Source organism: Melopsittacus undulatus, chromosome Z (genome assembly GCF_012275295.1).
Source record: "Melopsittacus undulatus isolate bMelUnd1 chromosome Z, bMelUnd1.mat.Z, whole genome shotgun sequence".
NCBI lineage: Eukaryota > Metazoa > Chordata > Aves > Psittaciformes > Psittaculidae > Melopsittacus > Melopsittacus undulatus.
In genome coordinates this window covers 18,443,645-18,458,688 of record NC_047557.1, presented here as the reverse complement: position 1 = coordinate 18,458,688, position 15,044 = coordinate 18,443,645, and the positions used below count along the sequence as shown (strand labels likewise).

Below are 15,044 nucleotides of genomic sequence, written 5' to 3'. Positions count from 1 at the left end.
ATTGATCTCATTCGTGAGTCTCTGCAAGTCTTAATGAATATTTAAAGGTGCAGACCTACTGCAGAAAGCCTGTCAGGAGAGACTATTCCTGTGAGAAATCTAATCACAAGTTTCCCCATCCTCAGTTCCAAAGTGGGTTAATAGAGCCTGAAAAGTGAGGGGCGGTGGTGAGGAATGCTGAGGGATACCCTGATTCAGGACAATTTGCTTGTGCCCATGAACAGAACAACTTTTTAATGGTTCCTTGCTGGTATTTAAAATCAGCTGTTTGGCACCTACATTGTCCATTTGAGTCCCATTGGTTAGAAAATACTAAATGAACTTTTTAATACACTGTTTTTAAATAGTGACTAATTGTGATTATCTCAGACAGAAGCAGTTAACACAGATATGCCCTTGGCCATAGTAAGGGCAAGTCTGCATTTTACTGTAACTGTTAATCAAGATCTCTATTAATTTGATACATCTTTCCAGTAAAAACAAACCAATGGCATCAGAGCACACTCTGTTCTTCCAGACTGAATAGGTCTCTGCCAGTGACCACCTCCTGTTCTCAAGGGCAAAGAAGCAATTGTTACTTTGTGAAATAGGAATAAGCCTTAGTCCGTGCTTCTGTATGAACAAAAGGTTATGTATGTTTCACACACTTGAAAGGTCTAAATGTCATAGTTAATACACTAGGGAGTTTTCTACATCTAATTTTACACAATACATATAAGCAGAATTAAGTTGTTTAAATAGTGTAATGCTGTACAGCTGGTTCAGTCAAGAATGTCCTTTACTACTTCTAACTCTTGCTATACTCTTGTTTTCCCACAAAGGATTCTATGTGTTTTACCCTATTATTTTGCTTGGTTTGGGAGGCAAAGAAAAATGTCTTTAAAATTTTATTCTGCAGGAAGCAATAAAGAAGAACATAAACAATGTATATGCTGTTGTATGTTCTAGCAGCTAACAGAAGCATCTTAAAACTGCCATACAAGTACCACCAGCATCCAAGTAGCTCTGCAAAAGTAGCAGTGACAATAAAGGCTTCCTCAAACTTCCTCTGAACACCCAAGGAAAAAAAGGGCTTGCTACCAAACCAGCTTTTACTCATGGGCATCAGCTGAAATCTGCGGAACCTTTTCTCACCAATACCAGTGGCAATTGGCAAGCTGAACTTCCAGTCAGAGCCAAAGTAAACAGCAGTATGTGACCTTGCTGCCTGTTTTGCAAGACCTTGTTGGGGTGAAGGTGGAGTGTGTGAAGTGTGGGCTGTTACATCTGTGAGCTGGCAACAACCTGCTTGCTTACTTTTGGCTGTCGCTGCCCTGCCCTGTCCAGAGGCAGGTGAATGTTTCTTCTGGGGAGGGTGGGAGCTGACAGCCATTCAGTGGGAGGGAGAGGAAGGAAAAAGAGGCCTTTAGGCTTTAAAATGGGAGGGATTGTGGAGGGAAGGAGAGGCTACTGGGAAGTGGGGGAGGCGGAAGGATGTGTTCTGTATCCTGTCATCGGCAGGCATGAGGACTAGGGTGAGACGCCCACAAGCCCCAGAACTTCCCTCATCTTTCTCCTCCTATAATCCCTCTGCTTTTCACAGACCTGACTTTTTCCAGTCATTCTTCCCACTAAAACTCCCTAAACTCATTCCTCATTCCTCTTTCCCTGTATTCAACCAGTTCTAGGGAATAAAAACCCCAAATACACTTCCTGCTTCTTTTCCTCACCACAGCAGAACCTGAAACTGATTTTTTTTTTTTTTTATTACAGATCAACCTTAAGCTTCTGAGACTTTATAAAATCCTCTCTCTGACCCCCTGCAGGTGCCTGCTCTGAACTGAGAGCTAAAATGTTAATTGTATTCCAGCTATGGAATTCTATACATCAGTGGCTTTAAACAAGCACAACCCCTGTATATCACACTTTATTCCAATACCTATCTGTTGTCATTTTGCTATGTTTAAAGGGTACAGAAGCCTCTGTGTGGTCTGTTACGATCTGTTCTGACTCTTGAACAGTAGCTTCCAGTGACTGTGGAATAGCATTACTGGGAGGATCTTCTGGGCAGGGAACACAATACAGTTGAGAGAGCTGTCAGGGTGACAGTATTTCAGGGTCAGCTGCCTGTCTTCCAACAGATGGTGTTTTGTTGTCTCTCATTAAAAAGTCTTCCATGGAGAGAGAAACAGTGTCAGATCTTGACATGCTATTTAGTCCAAGTTCAAAGATAAAATACATTTTCCAGAAACACATCAGGTACATGGCCATCTTCAAAGTTCAAAACATCTTTTATTGATGGGGTAGCTATGCGACAAGTAATAACACCACCTCATTTCCTTTTGCAATGTAGTTTTGACTGGACCAACACATCTAAGGTACTTCACTCATTTGCTTTACATTTCCCTCTTGGCCATGGATGGGACATGCACTACCAGAGTTCACACACATGGCACAGCATAGCTCAGAGCACTCAAGAGTATGCAAATTCCAGGCAGCCAGGAATTCAAGAACTATGTTTTTCTTTCAAGTCTGCCTAGTTGTAAAAAGATGTGCATAAGGCATATGGAAAATACAGTTCAATTATCTGAAAAACCTCTGAACAAAGCTCTTTATATGGAGGTCAGGTAGCCTGTGTCTTCTTCCTGTTGAATGCAGTGTTGTATCGGGAACACAAATTGGCTCTTTGTAAAGACCAGTATAGGCTTTTCCACTCTCCCTGAGACAGAGTCCAGTCTCCCATGGAGAAGATGTTCTCATTATTGATCTAATACACAACAATAATGCTGAATATTAAAATACTGCATGCAAATACTGTTTGTGTTTTCAAGTAGCTGTCTGCATGTGATTTCAGAATGGGGAACCATTCTCGCTATGAAGATCATCCATTTTGCATGGGGCTCCCTTCTCATTACCACTCACACTAGTTTAAGAACAGCTTCTTAAAAATCTGTGGTATAAATATTGAGAATTTGACCTGTGGATTTTGAAGAGGAGTTGAAGTAAGAAAAAAAAGACCCCACCTTTAAATCAGAAAAATCTACTTAATACTCTGCTTTTATAAACATTTGAACTAAGGTCTTTTGAAGTTAAATAGAAATAACTGGTAATTGAAGCACATACTTAAGCATACTGTATCATAGAAAGGTTTGGGTTGGAAGGGACCTTAAGATCACCTAATTCCAACCTCCCTGCATGGGCAGGGACAATTCACACTAGATCATGTTGCCCAAGATTCCGTCCAGCCTAGCATTGAAGGCTGCCAGGGATGGAGCATTTACCACTTCTTTGGGCAACCTGCTCCAGTGCCTCACCACCCTTACAGTAATGCTGAATAAACCTTTTTATAAGGTGGTATTTTTAACAGTGTCCTGGATTCAGCTGTAACAGCTATTTTTCTCCTTCCTAGTAGCTGGCACAGTGCTGTGTTTTGACTGTAGTCTGAGAACAATGCTGATAACACACTGATGTTTTTAGTTATTGCTGAGTAATGTTTATCTCGATAAGGACTTTCCAGTCCTTCATGCTCTGCCAGTGAGGAGGAGCATGAGAAGCCAGGAGAGAGCAGGGACAGGACCCCTGACCCAAATTAGACAAAGGGATGTTCTATACCACAGCACGTCATGCCCAGTATATAAACTGGGGGCAGTTACCCAGAGGGGTAGACTGCTGCTTGGGTTGGGCTGGGCATCGGTTGGCAGGTGGTGAGCAGTTGTATTGTGCATTGCTTGTGTTTATTGTTTTTTTTTCCCTTTCCCCTTTTAGTTTTATATTCTCTCCCCTTGTTACTTTCATTATTATTAATAGTAGTAGTAGTAGCAATAGTGGTTTTGTGTTATACTTTAGCTATTGGACAGTTCTTATCTCAACCTCTGGGGTTTACATTATTTTGATTCTCCTCCCCATCCCACTCGGGGTGGGGCGAGCAAGCGGCTGCATGGTTCTGAGTTACTGGCTGGGCTTAAACCATGACAAACAGCCCGTGTGTTCAACCTTAGTTACTTATCATAACCTCAAGAAAGACAATAGGTAAACTTGTTTTGACATAATCTATCCTACTTTACCATGTAAGTGGGCCCAGTATTGAAATTTCTCTGTATGGATTACAGCATTTGGAAATGCAGTCAACCAAAACAGTCTCTTTTTATGGAGAAAGTAATTCAACCATTCTTGAATACCTCCAATGATATATACCATGTGTTATCTTTCTAAGAACAGTTCACGTGAAGGTGGAGGTGGTTTGATTTGCCCAAATCAAGAAGGCATGGTGATTATCTTCAGTTTATGTCACTCCTCCTGTACAGATGCCCTTTAGACTCGTATATGTGACCTGCTTTTGGAAACCATGGACTCAGTTGGGTGATTTAAAACCATAAGTTATTTACCTAATAGACCCAGTACAAGGGGATTAGTGGAGCTGAAAAAGGAACAACACTTTGTAACATGTATTTGCTTTCCTTCTTCCAGACACATTTTCCAGCAGAGCACTGTTTTTTGGTGTGTGTGCGTGTTTGGTCTTTCTTCCAAGTTTCCAGCTTAAAAATACATCTGTTGTCCTACTGGTAGGAGCATAAGTTGATTTATCTGGATTCGTTTTGCGTATCATTGTTTAAACTTTTATTACCTCAGATGTATAGCGCTGTACATACAGAAACATCACAAAATGCCTCAGAACAGTTACAGCTGAAACAAACTCTTTGCAGAGATATGATTTGTCTAGAATCATATGAATCATAGAATGGTTTGGGTTGGAAGGGACCTTAAAAATCATCTAGCTCCAACCACCATTGACAATAGCAAGGACTCTTTCCACTAGACTAGGATGCTCAAAGCCCCATGCAACCTTGCTTTGAACACTGTCAGAGATGGGGCAGCCACAGCTTTTCTGGGCAACCTGGGTCAGCGCCTCAGCACCCTCACAGGAAACAGTATTTTCTTAAAAAATCTGAATCTCCCCTCTTTCACCTTAAAGCCGTTCCCCCTTGTCCTGTCCCTACATGTCTTTGTAAAAAGTCCCTCTCCAGATTTCTTGTAGGCCCCTTTAGGTAATGGAAGGCTGCTTTAATGTCTCCCTGGAGTCTTCTTTTAATTCACAGTATCTCCTTACTTACTACATCTTTTTTTTTTTTCTTTTTTTTTTTTTTTCCTCTTGAGAATTAGCATATTGGCTCACAGTTCTGCTTTTCAATTAAAGAGGTATCATTTAAAATGATCTGCTGTTGATATCACCTATTCCCTCCTCCTTGTCTTCAAAATGTGGCTGAACCACAATCCTGGTAAATACGTCTGACTGACATAAGAGTCTCCTTTTGGATTGGTTTTGTTCAAGGCTTGTTGTCATTTCTTGAGGCACTGGTACCTATACCTCAGATTTTGCTTCCAGGATCTTATTCTGTTATTGGGTTTTAATTCTTTTTCAGCTGTATGTTGATACACATGCCTTATCATTACTTACGTACTGTAATTCACCAGAAATGTGAAGCAAAGCATTTAAACACACTTCAGTCAATAGGACTTAGGATATGGTTTAAACTAAAGAGAGCTCCTAAGGACATGTTACATAGTAAAATGCAGGTTTAATTATAACTTGTGCTCACATGCCTTCATAGCTTAAATTAGCTAACATGAATAAAAGTAAAATAATTACTTTTATATGAACTGGTAACTGGAGTTCAGACTCTAAGGCATACATTAAAAACTTGTCCTTTCTCTTCTTAACACACTACCTAAATGAGGTTAAAACCTGGCTTCATTTCTGCCATAAAGGCATATCCATACCAATAAATTATTTCTTACTCATTTTGAGCATTTATTTTATCCTTTTTGCTAAAAGGCATAAAAGGCAGAAACTAAAAGTGTAGAAAAACCTTCACTGAGACTGCATCTGATTGGAGTTCATTACTTCCAGTGAGAGATGAAATAGTAATTTCTGCTGATAGATGCAATGTTTAGCTAGACTTATTCTTAATATATGTTGCATTTAGACAACAGGCAAAATTTAGCTGCTAAGGTTTGTACTCACTGAATTGGGAAGACACAACAGTTAAAGAAGACACAAAGCTGAACTATATAAGATGGTTTAACATGTTGAATATAAATATGAAACACAGAACAAAAAAATGCAGTTCCTTTTGTTTCAGAATTATCTGTTCTTTCCTTTGTTTTGAGCCTTCACATTTCCTCTCACCAATTTATATATGCCATTATTTAATCTTGCTCTTTTAGAATAAAGAGAAAGACTGATGCTGGCAACAGTAAGACCTATGTTCCAGGTCCCTGCACAGCTTTACTTGAGGCACCACCTTCCTCTCTAGACAGGCAGACCTGCAAGATGGGCATTATTCATTTCCAACACAACAGACGAATTATGTAGGTCATAAACTATATTGTCTTTTACTAATGTAGTAGCATATTTTTCCCCCACACCTTCACAAGACTATGCTTTAGGAATTTCTGAAAATAAGAATTTTCTAAGACCAAAATGGAAGGTAGAAGGCTTTAAGAACTGGATCCAAACCCAGGCCGTTTTATAGTTTGAAAGAGACAGAATACTGTGCCTAACATTTTTAGTGGTAAATTTGGAACACAAGTTTAATTCTGGCTTGCCAGACTTCTCATCATGTGGTCAAAAACAAAAGAAAAGGCTACAGATGAAAACATGTATTTGCATGTTAACACTGGAGCAAAGAACACAGTATAACTGTATTGCTTCTATTTACTTATTCAGTAGGAAGGCAAAACATGAACATGAGGGATAAATATTTGAATACTCTGAACAACATTCATACTAGAAACACATGTATTACAACTTCAGTTGCAACTGTAATCCTCATAAAATGTACCACACTGAAGTCACAAAAAGTCAAAGTTCAGCTCATCCCAGAAACCTAGACATCATGTGGAGCAGGACTAGATTTCTTAGTTTGCCTCCTCTCTGATTCACAGCAGGGACATGAAGATATAACTTCCAGTCTATCTCCTGAAGTATTTCCACAGTGTCCCAAGCAGTAGAGGGTTAATCCAGATCACAGCAGTGAACTTTTCTTAAAAAATCTTCATATTGCCTTGCCACAGAAAACACTACTTTCTACACTCCACAAAAAAAAAGAAACCAAGCAGACTCAAACACTCTTGTTAAGTGTGTATGAGAAGAAACCCTAAAGCTCTAAACCTAGGGCTTGCAGGTTCCATGGTTACTAAAACACAGAACCAAGGGAGACTCCTTACCTGTGATTGTTTCTCAAACTCTGCTAATAATTCAAACAAAGTTGTTGGCTTAGGGCTAGGACTCTTAACTATTGCTTCTGTTGCTGTGGAACTGTTTCATTGAAGAGTCATTGAAATTAAAAATGAGTCTACAGCAGTACCAACTTTGGCTGTGGTAACATAGAAATCAATAAATATCATATGTAGTTTCCATTTTTTTGGCAAGGTGATTGACTGACTAATGTATTCAAATTTCCTCATGCAGATCTTCTTGCATTACTTTACCAACAGTAACATTTTGGTGTACAGAATAAATATCCTAAATTAAGCCAACTGTAATATTACAACTAATTTATTCATATCCCATAGGTTTAAAGTATTCATTAAAAATATACTAAATTATTTATGTCAGTGTAATTAGAGTCAGAAACTGGTTTCTACTTTTGACCTTCTCCCCTCCCCCCCCCCCCCCCCCCCCCCCCCCCCGGTTAATATTTACTTTTAGATTGCCTATTGTTATTTTGCCAGACAGGTTACCTAAATGACTGCCAAATGGTTTAGGAAAAAAGAGAAGGAAAGAAAAACAAGTGAAAAATCTTTGTCAAAAATCTACTTTCTTGCTTTTGTGTTCATGAGTTTCCTCTTTCGTAGGAAAAATACCTAACCATAGTACACATGGTGACCATAACACTAGAAGGGAGCAAAGCATTAGAGCACAGAGAAGAAAGAAAGACTTCTTTGACTGAGCGGTCTTGCTTCACCCACAGCGCTCATACACCTTTGCCTGTAGTATCTCTGCACATTGACATTTGCCAAGTTATCAGAGTTGCAAATTGCTTCAAGTTTTATTTACACAGAGCAGTATCTCCCTTTCTGCAGTAATAGCTACAGGAGATTGTTTGACAGGAGGCTCCAAGTCACCGAAATTAGAGCTGCAAATACAACTGCTGACTGCTCTTAGTCTCCATTTAATAATTAAACTCTCCTTGTGAAAAACCCAATCTTTGATTTCTGTGTTGTCCGTGTCCCCCCCCCCTTTTTTTTTTTAATTTTTTATGCCATTCTGGATCTTTCTAGGAAATACGCATTGTCATAATTGGCCATTTAGTGTTAAAATTTATACTTAGAAATCTATTATCATTAGACCATTAAAATATTTTTTAAAATTAGTTTTCCAGCTGCTGAACTTAAGAAATCTAACAAGTTTTATTTCTTGCCTCCAGCTTCTTGTCTGTTCTGGCAGTGAAGTCAGAGACTTTTATCACATCATTTGTCTTTTAGAACTAACCACAATTTGTGTCTTTTAAGGCATCCAATTCTAAATTTCTAGCCACACCCAATAAAAGGGATTTTGTACCATTTGGGAACATTTATATTACATTAATTTCCTGAGTCAAAGAGATCCCTATCTTTACGTGAGGCTTTTCTCTACAGGTTTTGTCATTCCAGAGTAAGTGTATGGTATTAACATGAAGCTACATGTTATAATGTTTTTTATTTCCTGCTACTAACTATCCTATTACTTGCCAAGATGAGAGTTTGTGTATGCCCTCTGTAACAACTTTGTTCCATGGAAAACTAATGTTGAAACATAATGCTGTGTAACATAATCTCCTTCCATGCGTTTCGAGATACAGAATGCTTTATCAGTTTCTTAGTTTTAATCTGAACGGCATTTTCTTCCCCCCCGGTAATTAAGCTTCTTAAACTGAGCTATCTGGGCACCTTGTATCAGTAAAAACTGCAGAGTAGTACAACTACCTTTGTGCTAATAAACATTAGTCAGCCTTTCACATATGGTTATTAAAAAGTACAGCAATTGGGCAGGATGAGGGGAACAAGGGCAGAACAAACACACCATGCACTTTGTTCGCTTAACGAATGGGATTATTCTGATGTGGCAAACTGTTTTAGATTGTCTTGGCCACTGATATGCTGCTAGGCTTCTTTGCTTTAGGGCACCTTTCAAAAAACATGTAGTGTTCAGATCATTCAATTCATGATGCAGGAACACTGGCCATACTGTTCATATATATTGCTACTGAATGAAGAGCACTGCTTTCTGCAGGACCTCTAAACAAGTATTATCTTTGCCAGAATCTATTTAACTAATAAGACCAGAAACTACAGTGGCATGACTAGTAGATATACAAGATAATGCTTCTGAACAACTTGCATCTATACAGTTGACTATAGAATTCTGAATAAAACCCTACTAACTCCATTCAGATACAGCTGGAAATACATACGTTCATTGGTATTTAAATTTTAAATTAATATTTTGCTACATCTATGAATGAACAAATGTATTTTATATCAATTCCACCTTCAAAGTTTGAGCATTAGTGTATGATTGCCACCTGCTAAATTCAGTGATTTATGGAGCTAGCAGTCAACAAACTCATTATTAAGCTGCACAGACATAAACTGTGATGATTAAAATGTGGTGCTCACCACTTCTCAGGGTCAAAGCCTGAGTCCAAGATTGGTTAATTTTCATACAGGTTTTAGAGAAATAATTTTTTGCAACAATATTTAACTGAAGATACAATTGCACTTCTGTGAAGAAGCTCACTTTACTTTTTGGGACCAGACTTATTAGGCATCACATGAAATTTTGCCCCATTAAAATACTTTGAGCTTTTTCCTTCCATCTTGCCATGTTAGCTCCTGCTTACTATTTTGGAAGATAGCTAACAGTGTATTATATACATATTCCAATATAGAACTGAACTTCCTTTTAGATACAGGTCTTGCTACAAAAATCTCAGGAACATGATGACTGCTATGTAGGTTAGAAGGCACGTGTTACAGGACTTGAATTCTACTTGTATTTTACTATTGTTCAATGTTCATCTTCACTTTATGTCATATAATTAATGTGCCATAAGGCTACATAATGGCCAAAAGACTCATGTGTTTATATGTTTATAGTGAACTGATGAGTCATGTATAAACTTAAGCTTGGTTTCTCTGTCAATCAAATCAGTAGGATTTGCAGTGTATACATGAATATTTTTCTGATTTTGTTAACTGATGTTCTGTTCAGCTCATGAGGTTTTATTTATAAACTAGAAAGATAATTACATGTTTTCCTGGGTTCAGCCCAGGACAAAATAGTCATTTGGGATTAAGCATTTTTCTTTGCATGTGTAAACATACTGCATCTTCATAATCAGATCTTTCAGATTATCATAAAAGGGTCTTTCAGTTCATTTTCTCCAGATCTAAACCAGTGCTAACTAAACGACACCTGAGAAATGTTTATGTAAGTCAGGACCACTCTCAGAAATACTACTGCTTTTGATCATGCTGTCTGTTTATGCTAGATTATCTTTACCATTAATGTGTTTTCCAGTGTTTCACCTAAACCTCCCTTGTTGCAATGCAATCCAATCACTTCTCTTCCCATCAGGACATCCTCTCTGCAGTAACTCTCCACATATGGTTTCTATTTTCCCTCAATCAGCTCTAGACGAAATAATTCCCAGTCCTTTCCCATTACTCTCACAGGAAACACTTCTGAAACCTCTGCTTGTTCTTGATGGTCTCCTTTGGATTCTGTTCCAGTCACCTGTCATTTAGAGCAGCATTTAAAGGCAGCAAGTCTCAAAAGTCATGTATCATTGCCGCTAAAAAGAAGAAATAAAGCATTGCAAAGGTTAAAGGGAAACCACTGCAAAATGTTAACACACACAAAATAACAGAACAACAACAAAACCAGTTTTTGCAGCTCCTTTGTTACATCATCAAGAGGTGAACTTTAGCCACCTCTGTTCACCCTCCAATTCCCACTGTCAAAAGGACATCTCGTTATCAGCAGAAGGTTGCCAGCAAAGGCTGTGACTATACAGAAAACAGAATACTGAATAGCAGGAAAGGCCAAGCCTGTATCCCTCCTTCCACCCCTTAGCTACTGAGATGCTAAAATTAGCAAATTTCTTAATGATTTGAAGTACAAGTTAAAATTAATCTGTTATGCAGCTGTACTTGGCATTGATTCCCAAAGTAAAGTAAGGAGGGTCAAAGGAACCAAGTTTTTACTAGACTAGACACATGAATAGAAGGAATTTTCCATTGACAAAAAGTACCTGCTTTTGGGGCAGATGGGAGGATGCCCTACCAACACTCTCTGACACTGACAGGATGTTGTAACTGAGCCTGTTTGCAACAGGCCTTCATTCCCTACAAAAATCAGTGCAGCAACTATAATCATCCTTCCCCCATTCCAGTTTAATACATTGAGACCAAGTGCTTACTGATATCCTCACAAATACACATTCCTATTTGCCCTTGGATCCTCATTTACTTGTTCTTTCCTCTTTGCTCTTTATGTACTTTAGCAATCCTTTTTATTGCATTGTTTTTCTTTCAATTACCTCACTCGATACTGCCTTTCCCGATTTCCTATCCCATACTGGGGAGTTTCATAGAATCACAGAATACTTTGGATTACAAGGGACCTTCAAAGGTCATCTAGTTCCAATATGCAGGGACATCTTCAACTAGATCAGGTTGCCCAGAACCACATCCAGCCTGGCCTTAAATGTCTCCAGGGATGGCACATCAACAACTTCTTTGGACAACTTGTGCCAGCATCTTACCACCCTCATTGTAAAGAATATTTTCCCCTCAAACCGTCTTTCCTTCTGTTTCTCTACCGAGACAGGTGTTACGCTAACATCACGAGTATTGGTGAGAGCCCAGGGGTCGGCCGGCAGTACCAGGCACAAGCACTGCTTCCCGTGGCGGGGGTGAATTACGTTGCAAGATAACGATCAGCTTCTTACCTGCCTACCTCCAACCTCTCAGAAGTAACTTCGCTCCGAGGTCGGGCTACCTCGGTCCCTCCTGACAAGAGCCTCTCGTACCGAGGTTAATAACACAACTCCTGTCCCTACTCTCCGGAGCAAGCACTCGCAGACCTGCTCGCTCCCTGCTCTGGGTGAAAAGCCTTCTCTCCTGGGGTGCCCTCCCTTCAGTGGGACTCCCCGAGCGCCACACTCCCCGGTCCTTGTCCCGCAACAGCCCGGTCTCCAGCTCGCACACCGCGAGAGAGCCCTTCTGACCGGGGAACGAAACCCGCACAGGCGGACGGAACACAACAACCCCATGCAACGGCACCACTGGGCGCGTACGCCTTTAAGGGCGTCCTCCTAGCGCCCCACGTGTGCGATCAGCTGACAGCGACGTCGTGCGGGGCGGGGCTCCCGGGGCGGGGCCTGGCGCTGCTGGCGGGCGCCGGGCTGGGGTTGGCTGTGCCGCCGCTGCACCCCCCCCCCCCCCCGCCCCGAGCTCCCCGCCGCGCGCCCCGCCGCCGCCGCCGCCCGCCCCTCCCCCCCGCGCGCCCCTCCCCCTCCTTGCCCCCCCTCCCCCTCGCGCACAGGGCCGCTGCTGCGCGGCGAGGTGCGGACCGGAGCGGGCAGCGGTACCGGGTGGCTCTGACAGTGCCGGCGGGGCAGCGCTGCCGGTACCGGACCCTTCGCGCTCCCTCGGGGCGGCAGCGGTACAGCCAGCTTCAGCCCCGTACCTGCGGCTGCGGCCGAGCCCCCCAGGCAGGCGGCAGGAAGCGCCGCTCCCCGTGACGGCGGGGGCTCGCAGTGGCACAGCACCGCTGTCAGCCGCGGCCCCGGAGACCTGCTCGGCAGCGCGGCGCCCGGCGCCACCCGGTACATGGATTACCTGGTAGGTCCCCCCCGCGGGAGCGGGGCGCCCCCCGCCGACCGCCCGTCGGACATCTTACGGAGCGCGCAGCGGCCAAGACCGCGACCGCGGCGGGGAAGAGGGGCAGGTGGGGCGGGGGGCAGCCGGGCTCCGGGTGCGCTGCCTCCCCGGGCCCGGGGCTGTTAAAGGGCGGTGAACCGGCAGGGTGCCGCTGGAGCGTGCGGCCGCCCCTCTCATTTGGCTGCTATTAGGATGCTAAAGCCGTGACCCGGGTCGCTGTGTTTTTCCTAAATACATGAGCTTAGGGCACGGTTGAATGAACTAAATTGTCACCCCGGGCGAGAGCAGCCCTGCGCCCGGGCGTCTGGTATTCAGGGGTAACGTTTATTGCTCTTTAATGGGTACTGGCTTTATTCGCCTGCGAAAGATCGTATCGCGGGCGCGCACTTCAGGCTGGGGTCGTGGTTAGTGTGCACAGTCGGTTAAGTGAACCCTGTGGCACAGCTAGTCAGGACTTGATTCTAGTACTGTAACTACTGACCTGGGCTTTTCCACTTAACAGCGGGAAAGCGTAATGGGTACATCCCATCACTTAAGTTTTGCTGTTCTGAACACTACTCTATGAACTATGCCCCTCCTTCATTTTTGAAGGCTTTGAAGAGTCGGCTCTGGCAGTAAGGTGTAGGTCTCTTCTGGCTGTCCATCCCTGTTCGCTGATGGTGTCTGATGCGACCAGTTAGGAAGCATTTGGAGTCAGAAACTTGACTCAGCCTTTCTGATGTCTCCACATGAGATGTGCATGGGCGTAGGCTTTCAAGAGAGGTTCATCAGCCAGTCAACAAAATCTCTGGCGATGCTCTTTTTAGTGGATTGATTTGACGATTTGCCATATTGAGATCAGAGCTGCATACAGTGGTTGACTTCGCTGAGAATGAAAATAACTAAACCAGATGTAAACATTCACTTAAATATTGCTCTTGTGCTCATATAGCTTAGATTTATTTTGAGTTATTCAGCTTTATTTAAAAAAATAAATTTTTAGGCTTTGCTTCCTGAATTGGAATAGCAGAGAACAGAAAATAAGTCCTATGTGGCAGAAATGGTAGGTAGTCTTCTCTTTAAGAACCTGGTTAATGAAATACTGATAATAAACTTGTGTGCCAGGGGCAGCCTCATAGCTCCTTGAGAGCCTGGAGCTGTTTCTTATATTTTTTTTCCTTTATAAACTTATATCCAGATGAAACTGGCCATCCTGTACTTCTTGAAATTCTTGCGTTAACCTTTGTGACTGCTGCAGGCGGTTGCATGGAAAGCCAGTCACTTCGGGAACAATAAATTTAATAAGCCTTGGAAAATGAGAGCATGTTTTTGTATTAACTAAAGGGAGGAGGGGATTAAAGAGCTCTACATTCTTTTTTTTTTTCCTTACTCTTTTTCTCCAGTTGATAATTTTCTTCTTGTCTGTTCTGTGGACTTCTTTGGTGGCATCTCTCAAGAAAGTGAATCTTCAGGATAACAGTATCTTGAGTGGTCATAAATTCTTGCTTAGTGCCGTGTTGGACAGGGAATTATCTCTGATGACAGACTTTCAAGGTCTCATCACTCCTGCAGTGATTGTTATGACACCATGGGAGACATAAAGGGGTAATTTGATGTAGAAGTTGTTACAGATCAGCCAAGTTACTTTTTTGTAGATGTGAAAGCCACAGGTTGGAGATAATAGTTTAAGCATAGTGCTGGTCCACTGATGGGCCAGGACAGGCCAAGATGCCTTCAACTGTCAATGACCAGCACTTGTTGCTGGGGTTTCCATACTTCTTATATATCAGGAATCCTTGGTCTTTGGAATATTGTCATAACTGGTGACAGGAGAGCAAAATAGGAAAGTTTTTATTTTTTTGCATCTGTGTATTACTTGAAAAGAAGACAAAATCTGTTTGACAGTTCAGTTATTTTCTTGTGTATTTCTGCAGAGGACTTCTTCCCGTCCTCATCTTCACCAAATGCAGGATACTGGTCCTCCTTCACCTTTCTCTGTTAATGGTGGTGAATGGAATGGCTCTTCTTGGTAACGAGGAGTGTGTTCAAGCACCTCTGGTTGAAAGTCTGCTTTGACAAAACAAGTTGACAGCAGTGAGTTAGGCACTACTTGTCTACCACCCACTTTCATCCCAGAGCTCCAAGCTGTTTCCATA

General features: G+C 41.9%; 1 protein-coding gene across 1 annotated transcript in view; it reads left to right on the top strand.

Moving 5' to 3' along the window:
* Positions 1-12,562: 12,562 nt before the first annotated feature.
* The window catches only part of ARL15 (ARF like GTPase 15), a 216,336-nt gene continuing 213,854 nt past the window's right edge, over positions 12,563-15,044 (top strand). Inside the window, 1 exon segment of the mRNA XM_031051618.2 lies at positions 12,563-12,870. Within this exon segment, the coding sequence (XP_030907478.2) occupies positions 12,859-12,870 (12 nt within the window). The 5' untranslated portion in view covers positions 12,563-12,858.